Genomic DNA, 20,007 nt, shown 5'->3' on the forward strand with positions numbered 1-20,007 from the left:
CATATCTCTTCCCACTGTCTGGGAGTCCATGTGTCTCTGCTGTGATGATGCTTGCACCTCAGACACTGTGCCCAGGATGTCAGATGTCTAGCTACACATGTATCCTAAAAGTATTCTAAAAAGGAGAAGCAGATTAAAGAGATGGAGACAGAAGACACAACTGTAACCCAGAAAAAAATCTCATATTAATATGACCATCTAAGGGAGAAGAGATTTATCTGTATTTACAGCACTCATCATTTAAGACTTGATGGTCAAAATGCACTGTGTATTTTTAGATCACATCCTTGTTCTAAGACACAGCAACACAACCTGTGCTGATCCATCACTTCGTAACCTGTAAAGTAATCCGCATAAGACAACACTGTCTATATCATTTACAGCACATCATATTTCCATGTGCTGACATACAGGAACACAAATTGTCCGCCAAGACTTCATGCAAAACAGAGACTAGGGCAGCAAGAGGAATTCTGAGAAAAACACTTTGCATTTCAGTTTTTATCCAATTAAACTGTTCCCCGTGTGCATGAAGCAAGTCTGGTCCATCTTCCACTGAGTCAAACTTTGGGCTTATTTCTGCACTGTCTCACTCTTTCCCTTGGTAATTAGTTGTTCATACTTGTACACAGAAAATGCTCCTGGAAATTTATGCTTCCTCTGTTCAGGAACAAAGCAAAGTGTGAATCTGTTCAGACTAAGCAATATTTCTGCACTAACACATGCAAGAGAAGGTATCATTAGTCTTTTTTTCCAAATTTTCCACAACTAATTAATTTAAATATAGTAAAGCTCTTTCTTTGAGGCTTGGGGTCAATAAGGCCAGGCTGATTTTAGTGTTGATTATGGCTAAAAAGAAGAGTCCACTGATACCACATGATGTATCAACAACTAGCACCTCACCACTCTCTTCCTTTCCTTTCTCTGCTCCTCCCCTGCCTATGATTTTGTTCTCCTTTTTTGTTGTTTGTTTTTTTTTTTTTTTTTTTTGGATGGGAGTTTCCATTAATCAGCAGCCAGATATTGTCTTCCTCCTGCTTCATTAGGGACAAGCCACTCGTCCTTTTGGTGTGAGAAAGGCACAGTTCAAAAGCACTACCAATGGCCAAGTAGGCCTTGCAGGCCATGCAGGAACCGCAGCTTCTGTGGACATTTTAACAACCATCTGCCTGATTTCTGTGCTCCCAGCAGCCCAAGAAACGGCTTATGACCCAAGGTTTGCTTTTCAGGCTGAGATCTGTTTGCAGACTGAGGCCTTGAGTCCTGTGTTCAGTTTTGTGTCTCTCACTACGGGAAAGACATAGAGGTGCTGGAGAGAGTTTGGAGAAGGGCAATGAAGCTGGTGAGGGGCCTGGAGCACAAGTCTGATGAGGAGCAGCTGAGGGAGCTGGGGCTGTTCAGCCTGGAGAAAAGGAGGCTGAGGGAAGACCTTATCACTGTCTACAACTAGCTGAAAGGAGGTTGTAGCATGGAGGGGGGTGGGCCCTTCTCCCAAGTAGCATGTGATAGGGCAAGAGGAAATGACCTCAAGTTGTGCCAGGGGAGGTGTAGATTGGATATTAGGAAAAACTTACTGATGGAAAGGGTTGTCATGCATTGGAACAGTCTGCCCAGGGAAGCAGTGGAGTCACCATCCCTGGAGGGGTTTAAAAGACATGTAGATGAGGTTCTTAGGGACACAGTTTAGTGATAGAGGTAGGTTATGGTTGGACTCGATGAGGGTCTTTTCCAACCAAAATGATTCTATGATAAGGCTCTGGATGTGCTAAAACCATCAACTTGCCATCTTCATGTTTTTGGGAACGGCACTAGGCCACTGACTTGAAGGCTGTACCATCACTGGGGCTGTGCCCATGTCTTAACATCACAAACTTGAATATACGCCAAGAATCAGTAAGAATACAGGGATGTCATTGTGCCCTAGTACTCCAGAAGAAGCTCTGCTGGAATTCCTGAGAGTTACCTTGGATCGGAGGTCAGAAAAGCTGGCTTTCACAAACCACTTCAGTCCACTCCAACGAGGGTTGTTTCTGATGAGGTCAAATGGATGGGTTTGTAGATATTACTGTCTCTTTGGGACCTGTTACTATGACAGATTCTTATAAACAGAAGTCAGATGAGGTTGCCATGCAAACATGGTGTTGTCAAATTCTCCCAGTCACAGCTAATGTGGTAGCAATAGATATCAACATATTCCTTAAAAAAAAGACACACAAATCCTAGCATTAATTACCCTAAGTATTCCCTTATTTCATATAATGAGAAGTCTTAAGAAATTGGCTAACTAAAGAGGAAAGGGTAGTCTTATATTGTTTTAAATGTAAAAGCAGTTCCTTACTGTCCTCTAGTGGAGCAGAACTCTCCTCACGGACACCGCTTTTTTAAAAAAAGTGTGTATTGCTGAAATACTATGTTGTACGTTGTTCACTCGTATGTATAAAAAATATCTGCAAATTGTCATTTGTATGTATCAGTTGAAATACTATTGAACTTTGAAGTAGAAGTTAGTAGCAAATGGCAGAGTTTAAACAAATGACACATTATCAACAAGCTTTGCAACTATAGATCTGTGGATACAGGATAGATGTAATGTATTTAGTGACAACTCTCAAGCTATCCCTAGGTTGGCAGATGCACACCAAAAGATGGGGTGTGTCACATTTTGAAGAGGAAACTGTATCTCAGGTAGTAAGATTCTCTAGTAAATATATTGTAGAATTTGCCAGTATCAAACATGAACCAACATGAAGTATGGCCAGACAGAGGGACACCTACAGAGAGATATCTCCCCCAGGATACTCTCCCAGCTTCCTACAAGTCAGACTTCAGAAGCTATTGAGGCAGTGGCAGTATCTTGAACACACCCTGGATGACTTCTTCCCACCTTATGTTCTTGTTAAGCTGCTCAGACTTTCTGTGCTCATAACATCCTGCAGGAGCTCCACAGCATAATCCAAGGTCCAAGTGGGTTAAGTAGGAAGCTGCTCCTTTCTGCTTGTAACTAAATCTGCTACATGATGTCTCTTAGTGAGAAACTCATCCTATTTACCACTTCCACACTTCATGACTTCATTGGTGCCTATTGTGCCCCTTCTTCTGTGTCTACCTTCTGCTTTGTGAATTCTTCCCTTTACTGTATTCTAGTTCTGATTGCACAGTGAGTAATTTAACCAACTTGCTCTTTGCCCTCCCCACTTTCTGCAAAGAGGCTGACTGAAATGCATCCTACTAGCAGAAATCCACAGGAATTTCCTCTTGCTGTGGTGATTTTATATACCTTTAAACGGGCATAATCTATCAAAGAGCTTTTCCTTTTATACCATGACAAGTTGGTTCTACTACAAGCTGTCAGATGAACCATGTTTTGACACCTTCAAAGAGTCTAGAAAACCATTAGAATGACTTGCCTTTAAGTAGAATTGACTTTTCGCATTTTATCTATCCCTAGGTCTGAAAGTCTTGTTCATTATACTCTGATGAATTAGCCCACTGTTTCCAACATTTTATAAAAATTCAAACTGCAGCTCCACTGACCTCCTTGGAGTCCTTTTCAAAATCTGCTAGCAGAATTGTCACTTTGTACTCCTTGACCAAATCTGCTTTAAGTGACAAGTGACAAGTTCCACACTAGTGTGGTGGTTAGCAGTTTCTTCCCTCACTTTGGGATGCCTGGGAGGAGGCTCCAGTCCTGGCCACTTGCCAACGCTCATTGCACTGACCTTTTCTGTCATTTCAGTTTATAACAGCTTTGCCCGCCCACCCACCCACATTTATTGTCAGCATGTGTTAGTAGATATGTGAATGACTAAAGATTTGCATTGTTATTTGCCTTTCTGCCTTTGCCATTCCCTAGGACATGCTACAGCAAATAAATCAAGCAGGCACGTAGGGTGTGGACAGTCCTTGGTGACATACCTTCTGTCTTTCTGCAAGTCCTGTGATTCCAGCTTAAGAGGATTTTGAGTTACTTAGTGTTACACTTGATCAAGTTTTTTTAGTTTTCTTTTTGGGCATACGCCATAACCTCTCCCCTAGTAGAGCCTACTGCCACTCCTATGTAACTGCACATGGAATTAAATGGTCCTATCCACAAAGTTTTAAAATACATACCTCTTTATACACACACACACATATATATATAAAACATAAGAATAGAAAGTGCATGTGATTATATATATATATATATAAAAACCAAAGTATCTGTACTTTCTATTGTTTTATTTTGGTTTAAGGCATTTAAAGAGTTGCTTGTTGTATGATCTCTTTTTATAGCGAAATCTCACTGGTTGAACCTAATTCTGAATGTACACTGCTTGAATATTTTGTTTACTTCTAGAATGCAATTTTATGCTGAAGTATCTTATAGTGATCTTTGGCTTGCCTACCTATGTAAAAGCATTACATTGCTGCTGTGAAACTAGATGTTGTTACTCTCCAAGCACAAGTATGGAACTAACTATATCCCCTCCTACAAAAAATTAATTTAAAATACCTTTGGAGAATCCTTCATAATCCAGTGACAGTAACAGTCCTCATTTAAGCATAACTGTAATCCAAATTTAGAAATAACAATGCTTATCTCCTTATTGATAAGCGAGACAGAGTATCTGAGTACAAATAGATTCAAATTAAAAAAAAAGATAAATATTGGATATTCTAATTTAAACATTGAGGAAAACATGGTGCTATACCTTTAACACCAAAATTTAAGACAGACACTTGGACTACATGGTTTTTATACCTCCAAACTACTAACAGTAGATGCCTTTCATATTTAATACAGCTTTATTACAAGTGGATACAACTTTATTGCCAATAGAGAAAGGCTATATAAAAAAATCCAGTGCAAAATAAAAGCACCCTATAAATCTGCATTTCTGTTCTCATTGACAGGCATTTAGATCTTGCAAGAACAACCGTGATTTCAGTGACTTCAAAGCAGTTACTCACTGACACAAAGTTTAGACAGGATTTGCTGGAATTTTAGCTGTTGACTTCGAAGATAAGAAATGGGAGACTCATTGTCTGAGAGATGCAAAATGAATACAAAATGTATTAACACAATACGAAACGAACATACATGAAACAGTTGTTTCCTGGTGCATCAGATTTTCAAATTAATTTTATAAAATTTACATATTTAGTGAAATGATTTATAATCGGGGAAAACACAGTTCTTTATTTCAAGTTTATATTAACTATAAATATCTAAAGACAGGAAAGATACTCTTCACGTTGGTGTGCCTTACTTCCCCATCCTTTATGTCTTCTGCTCTTTGCCTTTCGGTGAAAACATTACGGCATAAGGCTGCCGTCTTTTTGGACGTTGACAGGGAGCAAGATCTTCTTTAATATATCCTTAAAAGAATAAGAACAAATCTGAGGTAAGAAATACAATCTAAAAACATGTGTATAACTTCAGTTTCATTTTTTTTTTTACCTTCAAGAAACAACCTTTTTTTTTTTTCTTTTTTTTGTAGCACCTGGTTCTCACTTGACAAGAGGTGAGAGATCCCAGGGTGCAGTATCATTAGTGAAAATACTGAGCTGCTTTCTAGTAAATGACTGCATAGTAATGCAATACAGACAGATAATACTGAGGAGAACAAAAACTATTAATTGTTCATCTATTCAAAAGAAAATTGCATTTTTCATTGTCCTTTCTACAGATTTTATGTAAGAGTAACAAAATATGTAAGTACTGCAAATTCAGTTGACTAATAAAAATAACTTTTTAAAATATATTTCCTAGTCATACAGATGAAACTTAAGGCACATGTGCTTTGTGGGTCTAAATAGTAGCTCTCTTTGTTTTGAGGGCATTCTTATTCACTAAAGACTTGTACATCTGGAAGAAGTCAAACATGAATCTACAGATCAAATACACCTTGAAAGCTCTCTGATAGAAAAGCGTACAGAAAATTTCTATAATATGTTTAACTTAGCAAACACTGAGAGTAAGCAGACATTTTATGCAAATCAGTTACAGCATCTGGCTTTTGTCAAATCCTTACTGTTTATCAGCACTAACATCCGCTGACGTGAGAGGAGTAGATTCCTACTTCATAGCTGGAAAATGCTTTCTGTGCAACTCAGTTATTTAAAAACCCACAACTGGTTCAAGATACCAGTAAGGAGAAAATACATCCTTTGTACCCCACTACTTCTGAGTGACAGCTGCAATGGCTGATGATGGGAACTCCCTCTGGTGTTTTGGTGTTCTTGCTGCGCTCTTATATTATGTGTTTTTTTAACAAGAAAGGGATGATCTAAAGTCTGCCTCTGATGTGCTGTTGAGGACAATTAACAACTGAACAGCTCTTACTCCTGCAGAACAAGCAGATAGCTAAGAAGCTAATTTTAACAACGTTGCAAGCAGATTCCAAATGGTTACTAACAGACAATCTCACTAACAGGATGTCTTAATTGCGGGAACTTGTAAATGGACATGCCTAGTTGAGGTCAGCTTTCATGTTGGTTGGAACAGGTAAAAGGTGACCAGGTTGGAAGAGGAAGGACTATGTTTTGTTCATCTTGAAAGATAATGATCAAGAACCAAAGGCAGCTCTAGAGTGATGAGAGCTCTCTCATTACTTACACTAAAGGAGGAACAGATTAGCCCCAGCCAAGCTCTAACTGGATATACAAGAGAGGAAAGAGATTACCTCCAAAGAAAGCAGTGATTCAGCAGCATTCCTGAGGTGTAGGCTAGCTGGACCGAGGGATTCCCTTTCCCTTATGTGATATCACAGACAAACTGATGGGAGGAGAAACCAAACAAACCAAAAAGCCCCAAAACAAGCAAATGAAAAACCACAAACAAAAAGCCACCACCACAACAAACCAGGAACCATTTATTTTCCTGAAGACTGAAGGCTAACCAAGCCTGAGGTAGTTAGGCCCTAAGCCTGAGGAAGCTTAGCAGCCTGCAAGTTCAGTATCCAGGTTTAACCTCTTGCGGTAAATATTTTAAAAGGGGGAACATGATTAGGGCTTCAAGAAGAAATCTGACATTTGAACCCCACAACAGCCGGGGGGAGGCTTAAAGTTCTGAACGCCATGTGTGAAATGCACATATTCCTTGGAAATACAACTTGAAATTTAAACAAATTCAACTCAGCACATCTTGATTAAGTAGCACGATGTGCTCTACAAAAGGTATGTAAGTCCCTAAAAATCAAGGCACTCTGTTCTGAAAGATTAAGGATGATACTGTAACACTATCACATAAAAATACACATATATCTCTGAATACATTTTGCAATGCCTGAAACTGTTAGGAGAACAGATAAAAATAAGATTAATGTTTCACAACTAATAACATATACACTAATAAAGACATAAGTAACTCAAAAAGAGTTCATATAGGGCTTTTTACCTCCGTTTCATAATTTCTGAAGAAATGTACATATAGTACAGTATAAACTCACTGTGTTTTAAAGTCATTAGTGAAAACTCATTGTTACACCAAGCTCCAAGATCTAGATAAACTATTTAGGGAATAACAATATTCTGTGTGAACAGGAGTCAAAAACCAGCTTTTGACTGTCACTGACATCCAAGGCACATGTATTAAAAACTAATCACACCAATGTTTCCATTATCATATGATATTATGGAACTCTAAAGATACAGACAAAGGAGATCAACACTGCCACCTGTGTCTCTCTCCTCAGTAAGTAAAATCTCTCAGCCTTTGCCCCAGAAAACGTCCCTGTTTTTGCTTTTGTTCAAAGACACGTTGGGTTTTAAGTTCTATGAACATTCCAATTTTTTAATCCTCTTTTTATCTAGGCTCTGAGGAAGTTTCCTTATATTTCTTAATAGCATAGGAGCTGCTTAAAAAATATAGTAGTTATTCAAAATAATGGTTTCCAATATGAAGTTCAACAAGATTGGGTGAGAAAGGCTGCTTTATGAACCAGAGATAATTTCAAAGGACTATTTTAGAGAAAAAAAACCAAAACCAACAAAACCAAAACCCAAACAGCTTTAAGAAGTCCCTTGTCAGCCTTTTTTGCACAAACCTCTTTCGACACAAGTTTGGGTAGAAGGAAATCCAACCTCCCAGAAATTTTCAGGTGTATTTGGAGGAATGTAGCGAAATCTGTGTCTTGAACAGGAAGCTAGTTTCTTTTCTCTCTCTTCTTCTGGAATGTCTGCATAATACTGGACGTTAGGAAAAAAAATATTCCAAGTTAAGAAATTCATACATGCAGAGCAATTGCTTTACACAATGACATCATTGTTAATCACTGTTTGTTAACACTTGTCTAAAAATAATGGTGAAGACAGCCACGAGTAGAGATTTGTTATCCAAGTGACAAACATCTGGCTGTTATCCTAAAAGTTTACAAAATTTACAGATTTAGTATAACCTTATAGTGGTAAGCTTGTTAGCTCTGTATCTTTTAACATATCACAGGTACAAGGTTTAGGCACATGTTTAATTACTTATGTCATCTGTTTTACTGACTGATCTTAAAAAGCTACATAGAACAGATGTTCAAATAGACGGGAATTTTCTAATAAACTTAAGTTTCAGCTCACATCTACAAATAAAATGCAAACATGAAAACAGACACTAGAAAATCTACACTGCTAAATTATTTCCAGTGTCTAAACCTGCAGTATTAACAGCAAACTTAAGTCAAAATGCTTCCTGCTTTAGTACTCCCAAATTAAGAGTGCATAAAGAGCTTGTTTAACTAGCTAACACTGGGATACCAGAAACTACCTGCTAGTGGGGCATTCTCTAGAGTAGGGGTGTCAAACTCATTTTCACTGGGGACCACATCAGCCTAAGAGTAGTTACATTTACACTGTCCTAAAATTACATTTGGCCCTTTGAAGGCAACTGCAAGGCTGATGTGGCCCCCTGTGAAAATGAGTTTGATACCCCTGGTCTAGACTATGCAGTAAATTGGCTAGCTACTCTTTTATCCCTGTCAGCTGTGTTGGGGGCTGCACTGAGAAAAACATCTAGACTCTCCAAACTTCTTTGCTGAGTGTTTCCATGAGCAGCATCACAGAAAAACAGTGGGGTTGTAAAGTTTTCTACTGTTTTAGTTTGTGATTCTAGTTAGCATCTCCTAAAAATAGCAATTTGGCACTGAGATATCATAGAGTATCAAAATATTTTCAAAGCTGAAGGCACTGTTTGATTCAAGTGACTAGCCAACAGGCACAGTATGGATTGCAAAAGAAACCTGGCCCTCATAAAAGTGGTAAAACAATTACGCTGAAATGATAGTGTTGTTATTCAAAAAGGCAAACAAGTTTAAAACCTCATTCAGCCAGCTGGAAAGTGATCTAGAGTTTGAAATAGGACAGGAACAGAACACTTTCATCAACAGAGATTACCTCCTGTCTCCATCTACTGGTAGTATTTCAGAAAACCTACTTATTTGGAATATTAAAGTACACTAGTAAATTCATTAAATATAAAACAGGCATAAAAATCCTCCTCCCCAAAAATCACAAGATATAAATACTGATGATTATGTAGACAGAAGAGTAATCAGAGCTCTGAAAATGTCAGTGACAAAACTGCCTCAACTAGGAATAGCAGACTTGTTACATCTTGTCATTCTGTATTTTGTGGGAACTCCAGCTCTGCCTGAAACTGAGGTACATTTTCTTCACCCTCCCTCCGACCAATTCAGGTGTCTTGCTGTTCTACAAAGTGTGACACCAGAACATATTCTGCTCTTGGAGCCCTTACTAGTACAGGAATCTGTACTAACGTGTGGGTCTCCTGGTCAAGAACAGAGATTGAGATTGTTAGCAGGTTGTACCCAGAATTTCAGAATACTCATCCGTCTCCTACAAAGCCCTGGTTCATAGGATAAAGTGCCAGTTCCATAGAAAATATACAGGAATGCTTATGAAGCCCCAGTAAAAGGTTCTTCAAAATATATCGTGCACTAAGGCCGGGTTACTCCCACAATCTTGACAGAAGAACCCTTGCAATCACTGAATTTGGCGACAGTTTGAAAATGTTTGCTACTGTCTTATACAACGTTCCCTTAAACAGGAAAAAAGCCCGTGGCCAGGACCAGAAACAAGTGGGTATCAGTAGCTCAGTGACCAAGTCAGATAGAGTTGGGTCACTGTTACACAGCTGGACTTCAGAGACTCAGCTAGAAAAATTACTGTGATGCTCAGTTAAAGATCTAGAGACTAATGAGAGAAGAGGAATGTGTAATTATCATCTAGTACACATCCATTTTCACTGGTAAAAGTCAAGAATTTATATAGTGTTAAGTCAACAGAATTAATTATAAGAATTCTACAGTATCTTTGTAAACCAAACAGATTAATAGACAAATTTTATCTAAGGATAATCAGCAGTGTGCCCTATGTTTGTCCTTTAAACAGCCTGGAATTTTAGAAATCAGCCTACTAAAAATTTGCAGTGTGCCACATTTTTTTAATTAAAATGTTTAAGATTGGTGTGGAACATTAATGGACCAAACAATGAAAAAAACCAGTATATTTTTGTTGGAACAGAAAATCAAATGACAAATCAATGATCAAGTTATGTATGTATTAAAAATGAACTAGGAAGTAACTTTTTAAAAATTTTATTTTGGTCTGTTTAGAAATCTATTGAAATTTACAAAAATGAGTGCTATATGTCCGCTAAATAGCTAAAACAACTCTCAGTTGTCTTCTAGATTGATCTCACTATCCACAGCATTTTCAACCCTCAGAAAATATTCAAGCTACACTTTTCAATGTGTGAAAAGATATGCAAGAATCTCATCCTGCGATATCTTCAGTGTAAAATAATTGTTTACAGAACTCTGCAATTTGCAGTCTCAAAAAGAGAACAAATCCTTGAAATGTCCTTCTCATTAGTTTAGCACAAAGTTACTTACAGAGTGATTTCTGTAACCTAAACATATATAAAAACATCTGACTGATTCTTCTACTTACATAAGCTAGTCTTAGTAACTGCACTAACAAACATTACTTTTACAAGCTACCAGTAACTCCTAAGTACAATCTTTCTCCAATTGCATCACAGTCATAACAAACCCAAACAAGCCATCTTATCAAATGCTCTACGCTGTAAAGTGAATTAGATGCTTCCATGATATTCTAAGATAAAGACTTGGAAGATAAGGACTTTGATATGAGTTTGCTGTAGCACGTGCAAAAGTTCAATCTCTCACATTTGCTCAAATTGTCAGGTAGCTCTCCCCACTCTCATACTGCCTGCAGCATATGGCCAGAAACAATTGACTGGTTTCTACCCACTCCCTATAGATTTCCTTAGACTTTGGAGACTTTTCAAACCTGTATGACTAATAAGTAAGCCAAGACTTTTTTAAAGCATCATTTATGCTTTTCCGCAGACGTTTCATTCAAAGCTGGTTTTATTATGGTGCAATGACACAGCCAAGCATTCCACACATGCTTATCTTTAATAGTGTACATAAAAAACCCAACAACAACCAATGAAAAAAACAAAGAAAACCCCACACCCAAACCAAACTTTTCTGAAGTTTAATGTAAAACCTAATATTGTAAAATACAAATTGTAAATGTTTCCAAACACCATAGTTACCACCCCCCGGAACATCATCTTAACTTTCAAACCCTTTAAATCAAACATATTTTTGAAAATGGTATGTTTGTCTGTAAAACCTAATTATAGGTATTTAATAAGTTTTACCCAAGTTATCTTTTCATGAATGTGTGTTTGTTAAGAATATACTCTAATAAATTTATTCAGCTAAGTAAATGTGACTTAACTATACAGTGAATAGCAGGACAATCTATGAAAAATGTTGGTTCTATATAGGTGTGGAAAATAAGTGAAAAGATTTCAGAGAATTCATCATTATTCAGTCATCAATCCACACTTCTGGCAAGTCATAATGTATTAGATCACTGCCTAATTAACTCCAGCCTGAAAGTCTACTAATGACCAAATGAAACATGTCTTTATTAAAGATGTAATTACTTCAGTATTTTATCTCTATACCAAGTATCTGAAATCAGTTTGGTAATTTGAAAGGGAGGAAAAAATGTGTGAAATAAACCCCACAATTTCACATTTTTAAACCTGCTGATGTGAACATTTTTGCATGCATTTGCACATATACACATTGGCACCTATGCTGGTGTGATTACCTGGAAGTGCAGGCACTCGAGAAAAGAAGAAGAAGAAAAAACAAAAACCACACACAAAACCTCCAAACAAACAAACGCAACACCACAAATCAAGATATATGTATATATAGGTACAACAGGACAAGAAACCTACTTATTCCACTAGCTGTAAATTTCAGTAAAGCTTTTGAGCTAAAGTTTAGAAACTTGTAACCATTTTTTGACAAGCTAATGTATTTTTTATTAACTAAAATCTTACTGGAACCATGATGTGAGAAGTTTCCATCCTCATATATATAGACCAAAAAAAAAAAAAAAAAAAAAAAAATCAAGACTTTCTAAGGTATATGCAGTTCCTGTAGTTAAAAACAAACCAACGAACCCAAAACATGGTAAAAACAGCTTTGGTAAACATTTACTTCTCTACTACTGTAGGTGCTGATGATGATACAACCAGATTCATGATTTCAGAGTATTTCAGCACTTAGATATTAGCAGAGTTAGAAGAATGGAAGACCGACCAAATTTTAAAGCATTACTTACTATTTCACATTCCTTACAAGTGTGGCCAAGCAATTTCCTCCTTTCTTCTTTTTTTCGAATAACCTCAATATGAGGAAAATCTAACACAGTATTCTTTCTGAAAAACGAAAACGTTTTTACATGATAGCACAGTTATTTCTCCTGCATGTCTCAAAATGTTTGGTTTTTATAACACAATGAAGGAGAGTCTCAGGAAAAGAAAAAAATACCAGAAAATGCCTGCAAAACCCAGTCATACTGCATTTCATAGCTGGGCTATTTTTGTAACTACAACGCTTCCAGTTTTTTAAAATGTAATATGATCTTTTACATAACCAGAGATGTGTCTCCTTATGATGGCTTTCATAGTGTGAAAGCAGTTACTAGATAAAAAATACTCAAATATAGATCTTCTGTAGAATATTTATTTTGTCCAAGACACAGTTGTGCTTGCACTGATTTCTGCAAGAGGAATGTATGTTGGGGTTCAAGAACAGAAGGAATAGATTATTTTCAACTTACCTGCTCACAAAACACTCAAGTTTTCATGTACAAAGATAACATATGCTGAGGTAAAAAACCCCCAAGATAACAACTATTTAACTGAAGGGCTTAGTATCATTATGAAATGAAGATTCAGACTACCAATTATGATTATACAGAAAAGCAATAGAGGAAGCACTAAGAGGTACATTTGTTAAACATTACTCATTTATTGCCTAGAGGAAGGGGCAAAAATGCCAGAGAAGGAAAGGTTTTTATTAGTACAAGCAGCCCATTAGGCTCTTTGCTCATAAACTCATGCATGACCACATGCCTACTAGAAACAACATGGGTTAAAAATATTGCATTCAATACAATTATAAAAAGCAGAAGAAGCGATCCCTTCTCTACAGCAAATCTGATAGAAAGGCATCTCAGTATGTTTATTTTTTTTCCCGTTAGCCCAGCTTTTATCTAATTCACTAGATATTTTACCTGTGCATCTGCAGCTGGTAGTATGTTATGCACGAACACATTTATTTTATGGTAGAACAAGTTCCCTATAGGATATAAAGAGCCTTAAAATGCCTATGCAGAACAAACCAAATTACCTTTCATCGCTTTTGAAATAGGGCTCCACAAAAGCTTTCTGCTTGGCTTTATCTTGTTTATCCTCATGTTCTGTAAATATACATGCAAAACAAAAAAATACATATCATAAAGGTTAACAGACTGCCTGGAGAAACGTCTGTATAATTATTGCTCAGCTATTAAGAAATCCAAAAATGCCACGTACATTCAGCCTGAGACAACAGATTGAAACAGATACTAAAAGTAATATAGAACTGATTGAACCAGTGATCGAAAAGCAATACTGGTGTAGAAGGAAAACAGCAGCGAGACATATTTAAAAAGGTAAGCAGAATAGGTCCTTAAAATACAAAATACTGTAAAATATTTAATAGAACCTAGGATAGGAAAAAACAAATAATCTGCAAGCAAAAGCTGGTGTTTCCTGTAAGAGACGGTTTACTGTACAGTTCCTATGCCATGTTCCATTATACCACCCATATTTCTGTGGTGGCTACATAAATGAACTCCCAAAATAATTTTCATATTGGTTTATGTTATGTCCTCACAATGAATAAATTTTCCCATTAATTTATGGAAAATGAACTCATGGTTTATTTGGCATATTTGCTCCTAAAGAACAGAGCCTGATGTCAAATCAACTTTTGTTGTTTAACCAGGCTAATAAAGACAAAACAAATTATATCCCACTCCTTAGTTTCTTGCTTGCTGCTGTTATTCCTTTATCCTGCTCTTCATCATGAAGAGTTTCTTTTTCATCACGTGCAAGACTATCTTCTTGTAGGCAGGATTCATAATCTTCATAGCTTGTTCGATCAAACATATCTGTTAAGGTATCATTCATTTTTTTTTCTTCTCCTATTATAAAAAGCATAATGAACATCCAAATCAGTCTCTCGACAATTTAAGTCAATAAAACATATTTAATCTGTATCGAAAGAACTAACATTTATTTCCTGCTCCAGTATTGCTTAGCTCAACATCAGCAACACATTTATTCTTTCTGCAGTTTCTCTGACAATCTTTTAAATGTGGACAATGCTCATTTATTTTTCATAAAGACAGCTTGATACAATTTCTAAAATTTGATTAATTGCAAATCACTTAGGTATAGCTTTAGCCTTAACACTGGATACATGAAATATTTGTTCTTGTAATTATGGAGTTATCCACACAGGAAGAAATACTTTCTGTGGGTAGGAGATAAACTAAGGAAATGTGATCAAGTTGTAACAGCTTAAGAAACCAAAACACACCATTCAAAGTCACTGCCCTGCAGTCATGATTCACCACATACCATAAATTTAATGTAAAATAAACACACTTGGATTTATTTTAAATATACTAGTTCTAGTTATATGCCATTAAAAATTAAATTAGCCTCCCCATAGAAAGTCTAATATGACAAACAGCAAACTTGCAAAGCTGTTTGTTGTAAGAGTGCTTGTTGCAGGTGAGATCAGAACTGTTACATGGTTAAGTATTTAAGCACTGTAAAAGCAGAGCAACTGGCTCTATCTCAGCATGACTCCTATCAAATAAGTTAAAAAAAAAGAAAACCAAAACCAAACAACCTAAAAACCAAAACCAAATAACTACTGATTCTACTAGGAAACAGACTGATCTTTGTAACCTGTAAAAATATATCAGTGCTGTTTTACTGTGAGACATCTACTATCTACTCATACAGAAGAAAAAATGCCCTTTACTCTTTCTTCCTCAAAAAAAAAAAAAAAAAAAAAAAAAAAGAGGAAACCAAAGGAAAAAAAAAAAAAGTCTTACTTGGACTGCTTTCCTGGTTTTGCTCTTGATTCTTCATTTTCAATAGCACACTTTCACTAACGTATGTATAATCCATATCAACAACTTCCCCTCCAACTTTTGACTGAGTACCACCCTAAATAAAAAAAGCAAACATGACAATTGCACTCAGAAGAAACTTGTGTGTTTGGTGTTGCTATTGTATATCTGAAATGCTTTCACAACAGTTACTGGCATCTTTTTGGACACTTTCTGTGATGTTTTTCTGCAGCAATACCTGCATGATAAAGACGTAAAATCTAGGTAAGAGAATAACATGTTTTGAAAGTCAAATGTGAAACATTTATTTGGCAGATTACTTTACCTCATAGGCAAGAAATCACAGTATCACAGTATGTTTGGGATTGGAAGGGACCTCAAAAGATCATCTAGTCCAATCCCCCTGCTGGAGCAGGAACGCCTAGGTGAGGTCGTACAGGAACATGTCCAGGTGGGTTTTGAATGTCTCCAGAGCAGACTCCACAACCTCCCTGGGCAGCCTGTTCCAGTGCTCTGTCACTCTTACTGAGAAGAAGTTTTTTCTCAAATTTAAGTGGAACCTTTTGTGTTCCAGCTTGATCCCATTACCCCTTGTCCTATCATTGTTTGCCACCGAGAAGAGCCTGGCTCCCTCCTCGTGGCACTCACCCTTTATATATTTATAAACATGAATGAGGTCACCCCTCAGTCTCCTCTTCTCCAAACTAAAGAGACCCAGCTCCCTCAGCCTTTCTTCATAAGGGAGGTGCTCCACTCCCTTAATCATCTTGGTTGCCCTACGCTGGACCCTCTCCAGCAGTTCCCTGTCCTTCTTGAACCCAGGGGCCCAGAACTGGACACAATATTCCAGATGTGGTCTCACCAGGGCAGAGTAGAGGGGAAGGAGGACCTCTCTCGATCTACTAACCACCCCCCTTCTAATACACCCCAGGATGCCATTGGCCTTCCTGGCCACAAATGCCTTGAAAGTTTTCATGTTAAATTCTACAAATATAAAAAAATAATGAAACATACAGAAATTAAAGACCAGTGAAATTAGTACATTTTAAGACAGCCTTTGAGTAAGACAAAACAAACAGACTTCAGCAAAATTCTCAGAGGTCCTAATAACCAACCTGCACTCAACTCAAAGCTAGATAATAGTCACTTTCTGCATATTTGCTATTACTTAACATGAAGAGAGATCACCATGAACATTTTCACAAGAAAAATAATGTGATTAAGGGTTTTTTTTCTTTTTTGTCTTAACAGAAACCTCAAACCACCCCCCAAATGCATCAGTTTCATACTGAGGAGCCACCCGGATAAGTTTATCAAATGCGACCAGATAGTGGGAATTTTTTAGGATAGCTGTAGTGTACTATGCATAAACAAATATATCTGGAGTGCAAACAAATACAAAATGAGCTGAATTTAGATTTGTTAGAAAGTGGTTTTGGTCTGCCCAGAATAAAGTTCATAATACTGCTTTTTTAGGCTTTTTTTCAATATCATAGAACATGCAGATTTGTTACATGAGCTTACCTTTGTATCAATCACAGTAATGTCCATTTTGTACTGTGAAAGGTCAGCTCCTGGGTCTATGCTCCACTGAAGGTTTTCTAAAGGTTTATCTTTCAGGTCTGGATGCCAAGAATATGACAAGAAAGACAAATAATCAAAATCCACTTCTGGCAACAGCATTCTATAGTGTCTAAATAAAAAGTTAGCTTTCCTTTTATCAATTCATCTTTGGGCTTAGGGATTGTTTTTTCTCAAACAACAGAGAGGCTCATTTGGTGTGAATCATATTTTGTCAGAAGAGTTAGAAATAGAACTTTAAGTTTTTTGTCATATTCAGGGAGCATACCACACCTTTGTGTTTGTATGGAGTACCTAATACATAGACTAGAATAGCCATAAAACACTCTGGCAGGTAGAATCTCTGTACTGTGTAAATCAAGTAGTATTAATACTGGATGTAAGACATTAGAACAATAAGAATATGAAAGTCAGTTCTTAGAACACAGAAGAGTAAAAAAGTGTGTCTGGTCATTGTTCCAGAGGTGGCTCTTGATTTACCTGTGAATTAGAGGTTTAGGTTCTATGCTACATGGCCACAGCAACTGCTGACACTTTTTTTTTTTTAATTCATAATGCAAGTATTTCTAAATAAAGTATGCAGTGTAACAACTCAACTAAGGAGTACAGAAGCAGTGATTCTACAACCTCAATTCAAAAAATAAGTTTTGAGACTGGGACCACTTAACAAGAAAGAAGATACAACTTCTAGGAAGACTATTGGCAGCATCTGCTCATTATCACTAAAGGTACAAATTTATTTAAGAGATCATCAGGAATCGTGAAAAATATTAACAAAATGGTTTATCTTTACACGTAAGTACAGTTTTCAGACATTTGATATCGACAGTTTAAACTTCCTGAGATATTATTTCAGTATTCATATGCTGCAGTAAACAAGAATGCTAAATAAACAAGAAAGAACAAGATTCCCACCCTGTCAAGTTTACAGTTGAATGCCAACAATATATTTATAATATAGTGACATAAGAACAACAGGAAGATGCAGATGTAAAATGTGGAGGTGATCTTGAGAAGACTTGAACAGAATAAGACTAAGTTAGAAGCAGAAAAGAGAAAGTTATTAAAGTGGGAAAGAAGATGATATGAAAAATTCTGTTCAACCATAGCACAGGCTGGTGGGGCAAGGGACAATAAAAGGAACATTTTCATCAAGTTACCTTGTTCATTTTGCAGTACTTTATTTTTTGATAGTCTACAAGGGTTTGGTTGAAGTACAGATGCAGGTTCAGACTCTCCATGTCCTGTCCTTGTTTTCTTTCTATTTGGTACATGGCCACTGGCAACCTAACAACATATTGCAATTTTACTATTTCCTAAAATTTAAATATAATATTTCAAAGGAGAAGGAAAAAAATGACAGAAAAGCATACCTTCACATCTTCAAAAAGTTGCTCTGTCTCTGCAGAATTTAACAGTGGTGCAATTTTGAAGGGAGGAACTTCTTCTTTCATTTGGATCTGCATTTTCTTATCTGGGAATGGTTTTCCCAGCATTGCCTCTTGTACATAGGATTCCTCTTGTAAATCTCTGCCAAACAAACAGCTCTCATTGTTGGCATTTTGAACGGATGATGAACCTTCAGGAACGGGTTTCTCTAGCTGTGAAAAAATGTCATGCAGAGTCACCTGTTTCAGTCTGTTTTTACAGGTCTCCTCATTTGCTTGTTTTTTCTCTTGACAACGAACTCCAGAGAAGCGATCAGAGAGATCCAAGGGCTTATCAACTGTGTGTTCCCCATTCATATGCGGAATGTCTGACTGAAAGGGCACAGAGTTCTCTTTGTTGAAGGATGTCTTTTCACAGCGAATTGCATGTTCATCTTCAGCTTTCTTTCTCTTAGCACACCGGCTTTCTAACTGCCGCTGGTGTACGAGAAGGAAATCGCTCTTGATTGCCTCATTTTTAGCTGCACAAGTGTTTCCAACACAGGTTACAGCCTCATTATTCTTCTTCACAACCATTTGCCTATTGATAGAGGCCTGGCTGATAACTGAGTTGATTTCAGTTCCAAGATTTAGTGGTGCAACAAAAGCAACATCTTCAGATTTTGATCTACTTTTATGAGGTCTGGAACTGGAAGGATTGTTGAAGAGGTTGGTTTTGAGATTAGGCTTCAATCCTGAATCTAAAATACAAGGCATATGGCTTGTACTTGAGTTGTTCTTCATACTGCTAGAAGCTCCAAAAACAGGAGAAGCTACCTGAGAATCCCAGTCAACATGTGGCGGAGTGTTCTGAGATGGATCTGAAAGACTAAACACAATGAGAGAGATTTTTCTGGTGTACACAGCGGGCTGGGAGGAGATATAGAAAGGGATATAGAAAAATTACAAGCTTCCTATGAGTGATTTGGTTTAAAGCCGTTAGAGCTGCTAGTATTAACTCAAAACTGGAGGAAAAATAAAAGGGATTTTTTTTTCCTAGAAGTAAGTACTGTTGTACTTAGAGCTGTAAAAGGCTCACAAAACAGACTTATTCTTCATTTTAATATGGTGTGAAAGTCTGCCCCACATGCCACTGAGAACCAAGGACAGAATGAAGCTTTTCTAGGCATCTCTCCTACCAAAGGACTCCCTACCTTTCAATGTGAAATGGAAGAAAGTGAGAATGGTTGTGATAGCAATCTATCTAGATTCTTGCATAGATCTTATAATCACAATAACTTCTGCAAGTGAAGGAAAAATGTGCAAGCTTCTTTCAGGTACTCTGTTTTTCACTTGACATCAATAAAACATACATTTAAGCGAAAAAATAGAAGCTAATAAAAATTCAGTTAAGACTACAACATCCTGAGGAGAGTGGGAATGGCTACAGTCAACCACTAGGTCATCTAGTCAGCAGAAAAGTTTTATGATCATTTTTCTACTCCAGCTCCAGGCCTCTTTATCCCCAGGTTTAGGGGCC

General features: G+C 37.0%; 1 protein-coding gene across 5 annotated transcripts in view; it reads right to left on the minus strand.

The window, feature by feature from the left end:
• Window positions 1-4,213: 4,213 nt before the first annotated feature.
• RBBP8 (RB binding protein 8, endonuclease) overlaps window positions 4,214-20,007 on the minus strand; it is a 43,827-nt gene continuing 28,033 nt past the window's right edge. For all 5 annotated transcript variants that reach the window (XM_082045062.1, XM_082045061.1, XM_082045063.1 and 2 more), the window contains 9 exons: window positions 18,474-19,356; window positions 18,261-18,387; window positions 17,044-17,141; window positions 15,502-15,616; window positions 14,410-14,577; window positions 13,740-13,809; window positions 12,667-12,763; window positions 8,028-8,169; window positions 4,214-5,358 (listed from right to left, as the gene is read on the minus strand). In XM_082045062.1, the coding sequence (XP_081901188.1) occupies window positions 5,261-5,358; window positions 8,028-8,169; window positions 12,667-12,763; window positions 13,740-13,809; window positions 14,410-14,577; window positions 15,502-15,616; window positions 17,044-17,141; window positions 18,261-18,387; window positions 18,474-19,356 (1,798 nt within the window). In that variant the 3' untranslated portion in view covers window positions 4,214-5,260. The remainder of the gene's footprint in view (window positions 5,359-8,027; window positions 8,170-12,666; window positions 12,764-13,739; window positions 13,810-14,409; window positions 14,578-15,501; window positions 15,617-17,043; window positions 17,142-18,260; window positions 18,388-18,473; window positions 19,357-20,007) is intronic.

This window comes from Streptopelia decaocto, assembly GCF_964273445.1.
Source record: "Streptopelia decaocto genome assembly, chromosome: 2".
Classification (NCBI taxonomy): domain Eukaryota; kingdom Metazoa; phylum Chordata; class Aves; order Columbiformes; family Columbidae; genus Streptopelia; species Streptopelia decaocto.